The sequence below is a fragment of the Astyanax mexicanus genome, chromosome 8, assembly GCF_023375975.1.
Source record: "Astyanax mexicanus isolate ESR-SI-001 chromosome 8, AstMex3_surface, whole genome shotgun sequence".
Lineage (NCBI taxonomy): Eukaryota > Metazoa > Chordata > Actinopteri > Characiformes > Acestrorhamphidae > Astyanax > Astyanax mexicanus.
In genome coordinates, this window is record NC_064415.1 from 4,105,600 (window position 1) to 4,119,143 (window position 13,544).

General features: G+C 44.6%; 1 protein-coding gene across 1 annotated transcript in view; it reads left to right on the forward strand.

Annotated features, from left to right (window-relative positions):
- The window catches only part of LOC103035557 (uncharacterized), a 33,291-nt gene that overhangs the window by 16,303 nt on the left and 3,444 nt on the right, over nt 1-13,544 (forward strand). The window contains exons 6-8 of the mRNA XM_049482747.1: nt 697-764; nt 1,320-2,473; nt 8,721-8,891. Of these exons, the coding sequence (XP_049338704.1) occupies nt 697-764; nt 1,320-2,473; nt 8,721-8,891 (1,393 nt within the window). The remainder of the gene's footprint in view (nt 1-696; nt 765-1,319; nt 2,474-8,720; nt 8,892-13,544) is intronic.

Genomic DNA, 13,544 nt, shown 5'->3' on the forward strand with positions numbered 1-13,544 from the left:
AAAAAATGTAATCATGATATTCTTTAAATATATTATAATTCTTTTGATTGTTTATTTCTTACATAACTAAAAAAATACAATTTCACTCAGATTTGCCAAAATAGTCATAAAACAGTCCCATTTAAAATATAAAAAATAATGTTTTAAGTCTTATTTTAAAGGTACAAAAACTGTGCACAATAAAATTTGCTTTTTATTGCATTTATATTGAATACAATGCAAATGTTAATGAAAAGAGTAAAATATGTAAATTATTGCCACACAAAAAGATCTTTACAGTTCCTTTACAGAATCACAAGCCTACTGAGATTCCCTCTATCAGCTTTTATATGTAATATTGTACAATTTCCATTATCCCTTTTTTAAATTTACATCATTAAAATAAATAAATACTAAATTAGAACAATTACAGAATTAACAGAATTAAAACAAGAGCGCAACATGAATCCTCACTAAAATCACCAAATTGATTCACTCTGGAAAGAGACTGCACCACAATGCACATTTTAATATAGCCTTTTAGCATGCTCATTGCAATTACTGAAATGTATTATTTTCCACTTTCACTTTCATTTCAGTTATGATTTCTTTTGTGAACAATCTTTAGTGATGGTACATGTTATCAATGCTACAATTTTAATAAACATATTTAAACATGTAGCAGTTTTAATAATTTCACTTTTTCTCTTGTATTAGAACTGGCTCCATCGTGTCACCAAAAGCTGAAATCTACTCTGAAGGAGAATTTTCAGAAACTCAATGAAGTAATCTCAAATCCTGGAACCTCCACCCTTCTGAATGAGATCTACACAGAGCTGTACATCACAGAGGGAGGGAGTGGAGAGGTCAATAATGAACATGAGGTCAGACAGATTGAAGCAGCATCCAGGAGACAAGCAACACAGGAGACACCCATCAAATGTAACGACCTCTTTAAAGACCAGTCCATCAAAACTGTGCTGACTAAAGGAGTTGCTGGAATTGGAAAAACAGTCTCTGTGCAGAAGTTCATTCTGGACTGGACTGAAGAAGAAGCCAATCGGGATGTTCTCTTCATATTTCCACTTCCTTTTAGAGAGCTGAATCTGATGAAATCTGAAACACTCAGTCTGGTGGATCTTATTAATAATTTTTTCAAAGACACAAAAGAATTAAAACCAGGAGACTATCATCGCTACAAAGTCATGTTCATCTTTGATGGTCTGGATGAATGTCGACTTCCTCTAGATTTCCAGAACAATAAGAGAGTATCTGATGTAACACAGTCAGCCTCAGTGGATGTTCTGCTGACAAACCTCATCCAGGGGAAGCTGCTTCCCTCTGCTCTCCTATGGATAACGACTCGACCAGCAGCAGCCAATCAGATTCCTCCTGACTGTATTGACCAGGTAACAGAGGTACGAGGGTTTAGTGACCCTCAGAAAGAGGAATACTTCAGTAAAAGGATCAGAGATCAGAGCCTTGCTGAAAGAATCATTACACACATGAAGTCCTCCAGAAGCCTCTACATCATGTGCCACATCCCAGTCTTCTGCTGGATCTCAGCCACTGTTCTAGAGAGGATGTTGGGTGAAGCAGAGGGAGGAGAGATCCCCAAGACTCTGACTCAAATGTTCACACACTTCCTTATCTTTCAGATCAAACACCGCAGCCAGAAGTACGAAAGAAAAAGTGAAGTTGATCTTGACCAGACTAGAGAGATTATTCTGGCTCTGGGAAAACTGGCTTTCCAACAGCTGGAGAAAGGAAACCTGATCTTCTATGAGGAAGACCTGAGAGAGTGCGGCATTGATGTCGGAGAAGTGACCGTGTACTCAGGAGTGTGCACCCAGATCTTCAGACAGGAGTTTGGGCTGCACCTTGGGAAGGTTTTCAGCTTTGTGCATTTGAGTGTTCAGGAATTTCTGGCTGCTTTATATGCATTTCTGTCCTTCATCTCCAACAACAGAAATGTGCTGCAACAGAAGCACAGTGGATTATTTGATTTCTCCAAAAAGGGAACAATGTCTGACTTCCTGAAGAGCGCAGTAAACAAGGCCTTACAGAGTGAGAACGGACACCTGGACCTTTTCCTCCGCTTCCTTCTGGGTCTCTCACTGGAGTCCAATCAGACTCTCTTACGAGGCCTTCTGACCCAGACAGAGAACATCTCTCACAGCAAAGAGGAAGTAGTGGAGCACATCAAGCAGAAGATCAGGGACAATCCCTCTCCAGAGAAAACTATCAGTCTGTTCCACTGTCTGAATGAACTGAATGATCATTCTCTACAGCAGGAAGTCCAAACATACCTGAACAGAGGAGGTTCCATGGGTCTCAGTGGAGTTAAGCTCTCTCCTGCTCAGTGGTCGGCTGTGGCATTTGTGTTGCTGAATTCAGAAGAGGTGCTGGATGAGTTTGACCTGAGGAAATATGGTGGGACAGAGGAATGTCTTCTGAGGTTGATGCCGGTAATCAAAGCATCCAGAAGAGCCTTGTGAGTATTTTCATTCCTTTTTACTGTTTTATACTGATTTACTGATGTTCTCCGTGTCATTATGTTATGGCAAATCACAGTTACTGTATGAATGTGCAAAAATTATATTTTTACTATAAGTTGTACAGTATGCTGCTTCTACGGTGCTGGTTGTGCTGACTCAAATGGTCTCTTCAGAACTATAATATAAAACTAAGTTCTTTAAAGTTGGTTCCAGATTAATCATTCTAAAATAAATTTAGCACTCAGTTATTCAGTGATGCTTACCTTATTAATTCACTAATCAGTGAATGAACAAGAGAACAAATATATTTACAGATAAAATTGATTAATTGTTGAATAGGGTAGATACATGGTTTTAATATGGGCATAACACTTGTGACATCATATTGATCAATAAGTGCATTAAATATATAACTTTGTAAATTTCGATTTACAGAAATTAAAAAACATGTTTGGTTGAGATTAAGGTTGGGAGTAAGTATTGCTGTTAAACAAAAGCAGAGTGGGAAACACAGTCTGTTGAAACTGGAAAGAGCTGCTCGAAACGGTCCGAGAAACCAGGACCAGAACTTTATAACATGTTCAGTTCAGTATTTATAATGAAACTAAGATTAGATGCAGATCAGACAGTATTCACGTGGCATGGACAAATTACTTTTTAATAATTCTAGCTCTGTAACTATTTTAGCTCATCTAACTATTTCTTTTGGTCATTCTTTTTCAAATGATTTATGGTTGTATTGTATTTAAAGTGAATGCAGTCTGAAGTAGGTCCTGCTGTGGACAGTGATCATAAAGTAGATGGTTCACTGTGTTATCTATACTAGATGTGTAATATGTATCAGTTGTTCACTGGATACATTTTTTGTTCAAAATTAATGTTGTATTGTTTTATTGCATTATATTTGAGTATTTATTTGATTGTTCATTCTGTCTTTTTTTTCTGACAGTCTTTTTAATTTGGACACTGTTGTTTTTATTCTCCCTCTGAATTTCAGCTACACTCAAACCGATATTCCCTTCAATTTAAACCCAAATTTACAAATGATAATAATGATTTCTTCTAAACTATGATGTTCTGTTTTAAGGCATAATTCCTTCCTTAAAATGTAAAGGTGTGTGTGTATAGGGGGAGACAGGGGGTTCATATATCAGTGTTAATATTTTTTTATTTCTCTTTATATTGTATTTATATTATATTGTTTTATATTGTAATCTCACACACAAACCCATACATTAAAGAAAAAGAGATAAGTGAAATAAGTGAATCACATTTTCCGTTTACCCCTTAAAATCAGTGGTATGGGATTACTTTGGATAGCCCCTAATTAACATTACTGTAAACAACAAATCAGTGAGTAATCCAGCTCAGAAAAACAGTTAGTGTTGTCGTGGCCTGCTGTTAGCTAATTCCTGGCAATTGCATCATCCATCCTCTGTCCAATACATGTGAAGTCAGCCACCGCTTCTTTTCAAGCTAATGCACATTACCGAGCAGCCAGTGCACTCGGAGGAAACCGCAGCGGCTCTGCTCTGGTACATCAGCTCACAGACTGTGCTGCGGACATCACCCTAGGAGTGATGTGGGGAGAAAGCAACATCTACCCACCAGAGGGCCAATTTTGCTCCCTCTGAACGCCAGCAGCTTGATGGCAAAGCTGCATGACTGGGGGTTCGAACCTGCTCATAGTGGCAGCGCTTTAGACCGCTGGACCACTCAGTGCCCTATCATCCTCTGTTGAGCTTCAGTTGGTGGACAGATGGTCTTAAGTTTCCTGCAAAATGTCTTGGTTAACTTGGGAATTCATTTATCCATTGATGACAGCAATATGTCCAGGCCCTGAGACAGCAAAGCAAAAAAACATGATGCCCCCTCCACCATGTTTCACAGTTGGTATAAGGTTTTGATGATTGTGTGCTGTGCCTTTTTTTCTCCACACATAGTGTTGTGTGTGTTTCTTCCAAACAACTCAATTTTGGTTTTGATGTCCAAAGTATATTTTGCCAGTAGTGCTGTGGAACATCCAGGTGCTCTTTTGCAAACTTCAAACGTGCAGCAATGTTTTGTTTTTGAGAGCAGTGGCTTCCTCCATGGTTTCCTCCCATGAACTCTATTCTTGTTTAATATTTTTCTTATTGTAGATTTAGCATGTGCCAGAGATTTCTGTAAGTCTTTAGCTGATACTCTAGGATTATTCCTCACCTCATTAATCATTCTGTGCTGTGCTCTTGCAGTCAGCTTTACAGGATGACCACGCCTAGGGGGTAGAAGCAACAGTGATTAAATTTTGTAGACTGTCTGTCTTACTGTGGACACATGAACATCAAGGCTTTTAAAGATACTTTTGTAACCCTTTCCAGCTTCATGCAAGTAAAAAATTATTGAATGTAGGTCTTCTGAGACACACATACTTTTCTGCCCTCACTGTGAATGTTAACGTGTTCATGTGTAACTGTTGTTAACAATAGGTATATTTACTAGATACATATTTATCTATATATTTATATTTAGTTAGTTTATTTCTTTCTTATTGTATATTTTCCACTTTTGTCTTTATGCGGCATACTTGGCGAGGAGCAAAGAAAAATTCCATTGTACGAGGAAACTTGTTTCTTTGTCAGGTCTTAGCCCTGTCTCGTGTCTCTGTGTGTCTTCCCCACGTGACCTGTGCTCCCCTGTGTCTCCCGTCTTAGTAGATTTCCACCTGTGTCTCATTTGTAGCTCCGCCCCTTCCCCAGGTGTTTCCAATTCTAGAGTGTTTCTTGTTTCCTTATATAGATCCCCTGTGCCACTTTGTCTCTGTCGGTCTTTGCACCTTCCCCTGTCGTTTGTCTCTCTGTGTTTCATAGCCTCTGTTCCTCGCGCCCTTAGTCTCTGTGTTTATCTATAGTTTTATGTTTCTAGTCTCTTGTTTATTTCAGTTAGTTCCTTGTAGATACCCCTGCTTAGTGTTTATTTTTCTAGTTTATTTCCATTGTATATATTCCCTGTTTATTCCCTGTTTATTCCCTGTATCTTTGTTTCGTGTTCCTCATTCAGTGTTTCTTTGTTATTTATTTATTAAATTATTTATATATCGCCCTACCTGCACTTGTGTCCGCCTCCTCGTCTCCCTGCCTGGGTCATTCGTGACAGAAAGACCGACCGAACATGGACACAGCAGGTTCTGCCTGGACTGGCACCAGAATGGCGATTCGTCGTGCTCCTTGCGGGACCCCGGCGCAGGACACCTCGAGGCCTCAAGGACGCCGCAGGCCTCGGGGTAGGCGCTCTAAGGGGTCCCGCCAGCCGGAAGAAGACCCCTTTTCCGGGGAGGATTTTCTTGGGGGGGCGCTAAGGGCTTGTGCGGTTAGCCTCGGTGCCTCCGTGTACCCGAGGCTAAAGGAGCGGGATCCGTGGGACTTTCTCGGGTGCGCTCCCAGTAGCTCCGAGGACGAAGAGGAGCTCTACCCTGCACCAGTCCGTGCTCCGTTACCGTTTCCCCCAGGGGCGGTGCTCTACCCGGCTCTCGGCCGCACAGCTCCAGAGGCCGTTCCGACTCCCGTCCGATCCCCTGCAGCCAAGGTGCGCTCCTCACCGGCGGTTCCAGAGCTAGCTTCCCCGGTGGCTAAGGCGTTAGCTTCCCCAGCGCCTCCAAAGCTAGCTCCTCCCGCGGCCAAGACACTCTCCTCTTCAGCGGCTAAGCCACGCTCCGTGACTGCTGTGAAACCGCGCCCCGAGATCCCCGCGGTAGCTGCCGAACCGTGCCCCGTGATTTCCGCGGTAGCAGCCGAGCCGCGCTACAGGAACTCCTGCCCAGCGAGCCAGCCGCGAGCAGAGACTTTCCCCGCGCTTGACTCAGCTGGAGAGAGTACTAATCCAGTCCGGGATTTTACGGCTACCGCACTCTCAAGCCCCACAGCTGCAGCGCCAGCACCTCAGGCTGAGGAGCTGGTTTTCATGGCGGCTGCAGAGCTGGATTCCGCCGCTGCGAACCAGCCTCTCTCTGGGACTATCTCCGCGGCAAATCAGCCGCGCTCTGGAACTCTCTCCGCGCCGGACTTTACCGGCGGCCCCGCGCTTTCTGCTTCTACAGTCTCTGCCGGCGAAGCTGCAGCTCCGGTCCGGGTTTTTATTTCAACCGCAGTCTCAAGCCCTGCTGCTGCTCCGCTGGATCTGCACACACCCAGCTCCGAAATTCTCTCGGCGGCCACGCCCATCTCCGAGGTGTCTTCGGCTGCTGAGCCACACCCCCGGACTCCTGCCGTGTCAGCAGAAGCTGCTCCAGCCTCCGTCTCTGCTGAAGCTGTTGAAGCCTCCGTGTCTGCTGAAGCTGCTCAAGCCTCCGTGTCTGCTGAAGCTGCTGAAGCCTCCGTGTCTGCTCCAGCTGTTCAAGCCTTCAAGTCTGCTCCAGCTGTTCAAGCCTTCAAGTCTGCTCCAGCTGTTCTAGTCTCAGTGTCTGCTCCAGCAGTTCCAGTCTCCGTGCCAGAGCCAGCTGCCCAAGTCTCCGTGCCAGAGCCAGCTGCCCAAGTCTCCGTGCCAGAACCAGCTGCCCAAGTCTCCGTGCCAGAGCCTGCTGCCCAAGTCTCCGTGCCAGAGCCAGCTGCCCAAGTCTCCGTGCCAGCACCAGCTCCCGCTGCCAGAGTCGCCGCGCCGCCAGCACCAGCTCCCGCTGCCAGAGTCGCCGCGCCGCCAGCACCAGCTCCCGCTGCCAGAGTCGCCGCGCCGCCAGCACCAGCTCCCGCTGCCAGAGTCGCCGCGCCGCCAGCACCAGCTCCCGCTGCCAGAGTCGCCGCGCCGCCAGCACCAGCTCCCGCTGCCAGAGTCGCCGCGCCGCCAGCACCAGCTCCCGCTGCCAGAGTCGCCGCGCCGCCAGCACCAGCTCCCGCTGCCAGAGTCCCTACCCCACCGGTTCCTGCTCCCAGAACTTTGTTTGGCCCCAGGTCCCACGTACCCAGGCAGGCACCGAGGTCCCCTGACTTTGTCCCCAGTACTGTGCCCAGGCTGGCTCCTTGGACTTCCCCTCAGACATTTGCCAGTCCTGGGCACCCACCCGTGTTTCTGGTCCCCATGTCTCTCCCTGTTTTGGTCCCTGTCTCTGTTTACGTCCCTGTACCCGTGTCTGTCTCTGTCTCTGTTCCCGTTCCAGTTACAGTGTTCGTTTCTGTCCCTGTTAATGTCCTCGTCCCTGTTCCCATGTCCAGTCCCGTCCAGTCTCCTGTTCAATCTCCGTCCCCTGTCCAGTGTCCTGTCCAGTCTCCGTCCACCGTCCAGTTCCCTGTCCAGTTCCCCGTCCAGTCTCCTGTCCAGTCTCCGTCCACCGTCCAGTTCCCTGTCCAGTCTCCATTCCCCATACAGTCTCCGTCTCCTGTCCAGTTCCCCGTCCAGTCTCCGTCTCCTGTTCAGTTCCCCGTTCAGTCTCCCGTCCAGTCTCTGTCCTCTGTCCTGTCTCCGTTTCAGTCCCCGGTTTCGTCTCTTGTTTTCCCCGGCCTCTCCCCGCCGCCAGCCCCCGGGGTTCGTTTTTACGCGCCTCGGGAGCTGCGCGTTTAGGGGGAGGCTTCTGTCAGGTCTTAGCCCTGTCTCGTGTCTCTGTGTGTCTTCCCCACGTGACCTGTGCTCCCCTGTGTCTCCCGTCTTAGTAGATTTCCACCTGTGTCTCATTTGTAGCTCCGCCCCTTCCCCAGGTGTTTCCAATTCTAGAGTGTTTCTTGTTTCCTTATATAGATCCCCTGTGCCACTTTGTCTCTGTCGGTCTTTGCACCTTCCCCTGTCGTTTGTCTCTCTGTGTTTCATAGCCTCTGTTCCTCGCGCCCTTAGTCTCTGTGTTTATCTATAGTTTTATGTTTCTAGTCTCTTGTTTATTTCAGTTAGTTCCTTGTAGATACCCCTGCTTAGTGTTTATTTTTCTAGTTTATTTCCATTGTATATATTCCCTGTTTATTCCCTGTTTATTCCCTGTATCTTTGTTTCGTGTTCCTCATTCAGTGTTACTTTGTTATTTATTTATTAAATTATTTATATATCGCCCTACCTGCACTTGTGTCCGCCTCCTCGTCTCCCTGCCTGGGTCATTCGTGACATTCTTACTGTGCACATGACAATAAACTATTTGAATCTTGAATTTATTGTTAAAACCTTAATGAAGAAACAGAAACGAGAACCATAATTATCTTACAATATACTTACTTCACCTCCTCTATAAGGTCTGTGTGTGTGTTTAAATGTCAGTGTTTCTAATGGATTTCTTTATAATTTCTCTTTCAGTCTGTATGACTGTAATCTGTCAGAGAAAAGCTGTGAAGTTCTGGCCTCTGCTCTCAGCTCAAACTCCAATTTAAGAGAACTGGACCTGAGTGGTAATGAACTGCAGGACTCAGGAGTGAAGCTGCTCTCTGCTGGACTGAAGAGTTCACACTGTAAACTGGAGACACTGGGGTAAGGTCATCGCATACACACAGACGCACAGTTTTTTCTTTGTGTTTAATAAATCTTTTTCTCTTTACATTGTTTGTTTAGCTTGTTTTCTTTTTATTGTCACTATGCTTTTGTAGGATCACTTTTTAAATAGTGGGTATGGGAAAGTAAATTTTACACTTTTATTTACAAATAAATAAGAAATTTAGTAAGGATGTTGTTTTATGCAACTGAAATGTCAAAACAAGCCTAGTATCTTATTAGCTGCATCCCATTTTGAAGGCAGCTGCCTAGGTTATCATTGTCTTCAAATGCAGCTCTCTCGTTCGGCAGCATTTTAACCGATTAGGAACCTTATGTGGCAGTGCTTCTGGGGCAGTCTTTGGAGTTTACTCTCTCAATTTAACCAATTACCTCAAGATAAATCTTAAAGCAGCGGCATCTTTTTTTCTTTCCTTTACACATTTGTGGAAAGTGTCTGCCGCTATGTACTTAACCCATATACCCAATAGTTCAGAAGTGACAGGACAATAAGATTAGTGACAATAAATAGACAACATGCAAAATGAATAATGTTAAGAGAGAAAACTTTATTAAATTATAAAACTTAATCATAATAGAAACTAATGCTGCCTCCAGCCAGTTCTTCTCCCCTTTTTAAGAACCTAATCCCCAGACCAGTAATCTTGTTCATTCCTGGATTACAAAATAATCTAAATCAGTAACAGCTCTTTATGGCAAAAATAATTTCCACAAACTATTTACATATTAAATCACTCAGTTACACGTAAATCTACAGTTATTCTGTCTAACAGGTAAATGTTTTACACTGTACAACTGCCTGATGCTGTTAGCGCACCAGCAAGGTTAGTTTAGCAGGCTACACAGGCAGTTATCTTAGCGCGCCAGCCACATTTGGTACCTGGAAGTCCGGCTAGCCTAACCAGTAAATTTGCTAACCCGCTAAGCTAACGGTAGCTAGGTAGAAAACAACTTAAGTCAAGTCAAGTAGTTTTATTGTCAATACTGGATATGTACAGGACATACAGAGAATTGAAATTACATTACTCTCCTTCCCAAATATTACAGCAAGTACAGATAACAGATAATAAAAGAGAATGGGAGACACTATGTGTACAATACAGCAGGGACACAAATACACATACATGAGACAGAAACAAGGTGCAGTAGTGGTGGGGGTGAAATATGATATATAAATAAAAATACAAAGAAATAAGATATATAAAATAAAAGAGTGGGAGGCGCTATATGTACAATACAACAAGAACACAATAGACATACATAAGACGGAAGACAACAGTGCAATATTGATGGTGATTGAGATGAAATGATAGTATAAATAGAACAGTGTAAAATTTACTAATTTAATAAACACATGCCACAGTGAGTCACAATCAAAGAAAATTAGTACTATATTTGTACAGATACTCCCCCGCAGTGCCCACTCCATCCGCCATGATTTTAGATCTGAGCGCTGGACCTCATGGGATTACCTTCACTGAAAAGGATGTGTCTTAGCTCAATTTGGGTAAAAAAAGGATGTTGCCTATGAAGGTAGCTCATGCTGCCTATCGAAAGGGGACAGTTATTTTCTCGGGAGCACACATATGCTGCCTGAAAGTGCTGCCCTGTTGGGCAGTTGCCTTTAGAAGGGAATCCAGGTATTTGCTTTGGTCCATTCTGAAGGCCGCTGCATAGGTAGTCATTGCCTTTAAAGACAGCTCTCTCGTTCGGCAGCATTGTAACTGATAAGTAACCCTATGCGGCAGTGCATTCGGGGCACCCTTTGGAGTCAGTATTTTGTAGAGCAGGGTTTCTCAACCAGGGGTCCGTAGGCTCATCCTCAGAGGAAGACAGTTGTCTGTAGTGAGCCCTTTAAATCATGGGTTTCAAACTCGCGGCCGCAAACTATTGAAGTCAAATGTTTGTGTTAGTGCGGAGCGCCCGCAAGAAAGACGCACTCTCTCCCCGTCCACCAGCACAGCGCATCCCATTCATTTAAACAGAGAGAGCCGCTGCACGAGCGCAGCCCCGCCCTCCGGCAAACCAGTTCAGCTGTGTGTGAGAGACACGCACACAGACACACATGAGCCTCTCATATACAGAACAGCTGCCATTCAGCCACGGAGGAGAAGCTGAAAACGGATTTATAGAACTATAGATCACAGTGAGGTTGATTAAAAAGCTTAAACTTATGATTGACTACACCTGTTGCTTCATTTGAATTAAAAAAACTCACGGATACGCCCACACACGCCGAGCCGAGTCATCAGGTGTTCTGTCGAGTTGTGCTCACCTGTCAAACCGTCCTACTCTTATTTTGTATATTTAAAGGTAAAAATAAAAAGGAAGCACAATATTAGAGCATGTTTCCAGTAAGAAGTTCATGTACTATATTTGGAAAGCCTAAATCTCACAGTTTCAGGCTAAAGTTACGGTTTCAAGAGTTTATTATACTCTGTTTTTTTTTTTGTATTATTATACATTTTTTATATACTCTATTTTATTATTGTTTATATATATATATATATATATATATATATATATAATAATATAGAAAAGGTTGAGAACCCCTGTTGTAGAGGACTGTATAGGTGTAGCTCAGAAGTAGTGATGTATGCCTTAGGTTGCCGGTTAGAACACACAGGACCTTTGGCTCAGTTAACTTGTCTTTACTGATGTCTTCGACAACACAACAGCACAGTCAAGAACCATAACTGCTGGCAGGTGCAGGTTACACACTAGTTGTGTGGGTGTAGGTATGTGTGGTCTATAACAGAATCAAACAGAAAACTAAAGTTCGAACGTGGCCATCACGACCTGGAAATACATTGATCACATGTCCGACCTGCCATAAGGCTCGAGGCATCTTTGGGTCTACCAGCAGGACAACAGCTCCGACTTTGATGTCTTCGATAGGTCTCTGCCACTTACTTCGGGTTTGGAGGCTGGGTAAGTAATGTCTGATGAAGGCAGACCAGAACTGATCAACAAGTATCTGTGAATGTCTCCATCTTCACCCCAGCACTGCTTCGCCCCAGCAGTTCTGATTGAGGGTACACTACCTGGGGTAGTGAACTGTCAGGCCGCCCCATGAGCAAATAGTTGGGAGTTACAGGATTGATATCAGATATGTCTGATGAAACATAGCCAAGGGGTTTGGCATTCAAAATGCCCTCAGTTTCAACAAGGACTGTTCTGAGCACTTCTTCGCTCACAGTTTGGGAGGCAATGCAGATGTAGAGGGCAGATTTGATGGAGCGGATTTCTCTTTCCCACACGCCCCCAAAGTGTGGTGCTGCAGGTGGGTTGAATCGAAAACTGACCTGTTGCTTTGCCAGTTGCTGCTGGAGATTTGGACATATATCGGGGAAGCCTTCTCGGAGTTCCCTTTTTCCGCCAGTGAAATTAGTTCCCCAATCTGAATAAATTTCAGCTGGCTTTCCCCGTCGGGCAATGAGCCTTCTTAAGGCCAATAAGAAGGAGTCTGTGTCAAGAGATGTCAACAAGTCAATATGGATTGACCTTGTAGTGAGGCACTTAAACACAATGCCCCACCGCTTCTCTTGGCGTTGTCCGATTTTGACTAGAAAGGGGCCGAAGCAATCCATACCAGAGGAATAGAAAGCAGGTTTGTATAATCTGAGGCGGGCAGGAGGTAGGTCCATTTGCTGAGAGGCAGGTTTTGCCATTCAGTGCAATTGATTTGATGTCGCCTGATGGCCTCGCGTCCTCATAATATCCATACAGTAAGGCGCAGTTCAGCAAACAATCTCTCTTTTCCTGGATGACAGAGGCGAGTGTCAACATCTTGAATGAGTAGTTTAGTGTATGAATGTTTAGGGTCAAGGACAAGTGGGTGAACAACAGCTGGGTCAAGGTGTTCTGTCAGCTTTCTGCGTCATACTATGGTGCAAGGCACGATAATCTGCTGGTGGAAGGGATTGGTTTGCCAGCCTTTAGTAAGTGGTATTCGTCTGGAAAGCCATCCACCTGCACCTGTCTGAAGATATGCTGCTCAGCCAGCCTGTATACCTCTGCTGAAGGAGAAGTCACTGCAGGGTCCCCTTGCCCAGCCATCCCCTGAAGCTCCTTATCCGTGACCTCTTCGAGTTGTTCCCAGGTATAACTCTTTGTAGTGTCTGGGATCAGTGGTACCAAGTTGGTTATAGCCATACCACAGACAGCTGATTGTTTCAGCTCTGTATCATCTTGCGGTGGCTCTGGGGCGTGTGAAGATGGGTAGGAAGGCCATTTATCTGGTGGTAGGTGGAGGAATTCTGGTCTCTGATTCCACCTATTTGCTCTTGCTAATTCTGTTAGTGTTTAGCCTCTGGTGATGTCATCAACTGGATTACTACCTGAATCTACATATCGCCAGGCATTAGGCTCTGTGAGATCTTGGATTTCAGCTATCCTGGTGCCAACAAATACCTTGAAGTGACATGATGCGGAGTGAAGCCATCTGAGGACGGTAGTTGAATCAGACCAAAGAGTGATTTCCTCCACTTTAAAGGTCAGTTCAGTCTGAAGCAGTTTTATCATCTGAGCACCGGTAAGTGCTGCACACAGCTCCAGTCAAGGGATAGATAGCTGCTTGGCAACACGTGATCTGGCCATACAGAAAGAGAGATGTATATGACCACAGGGATC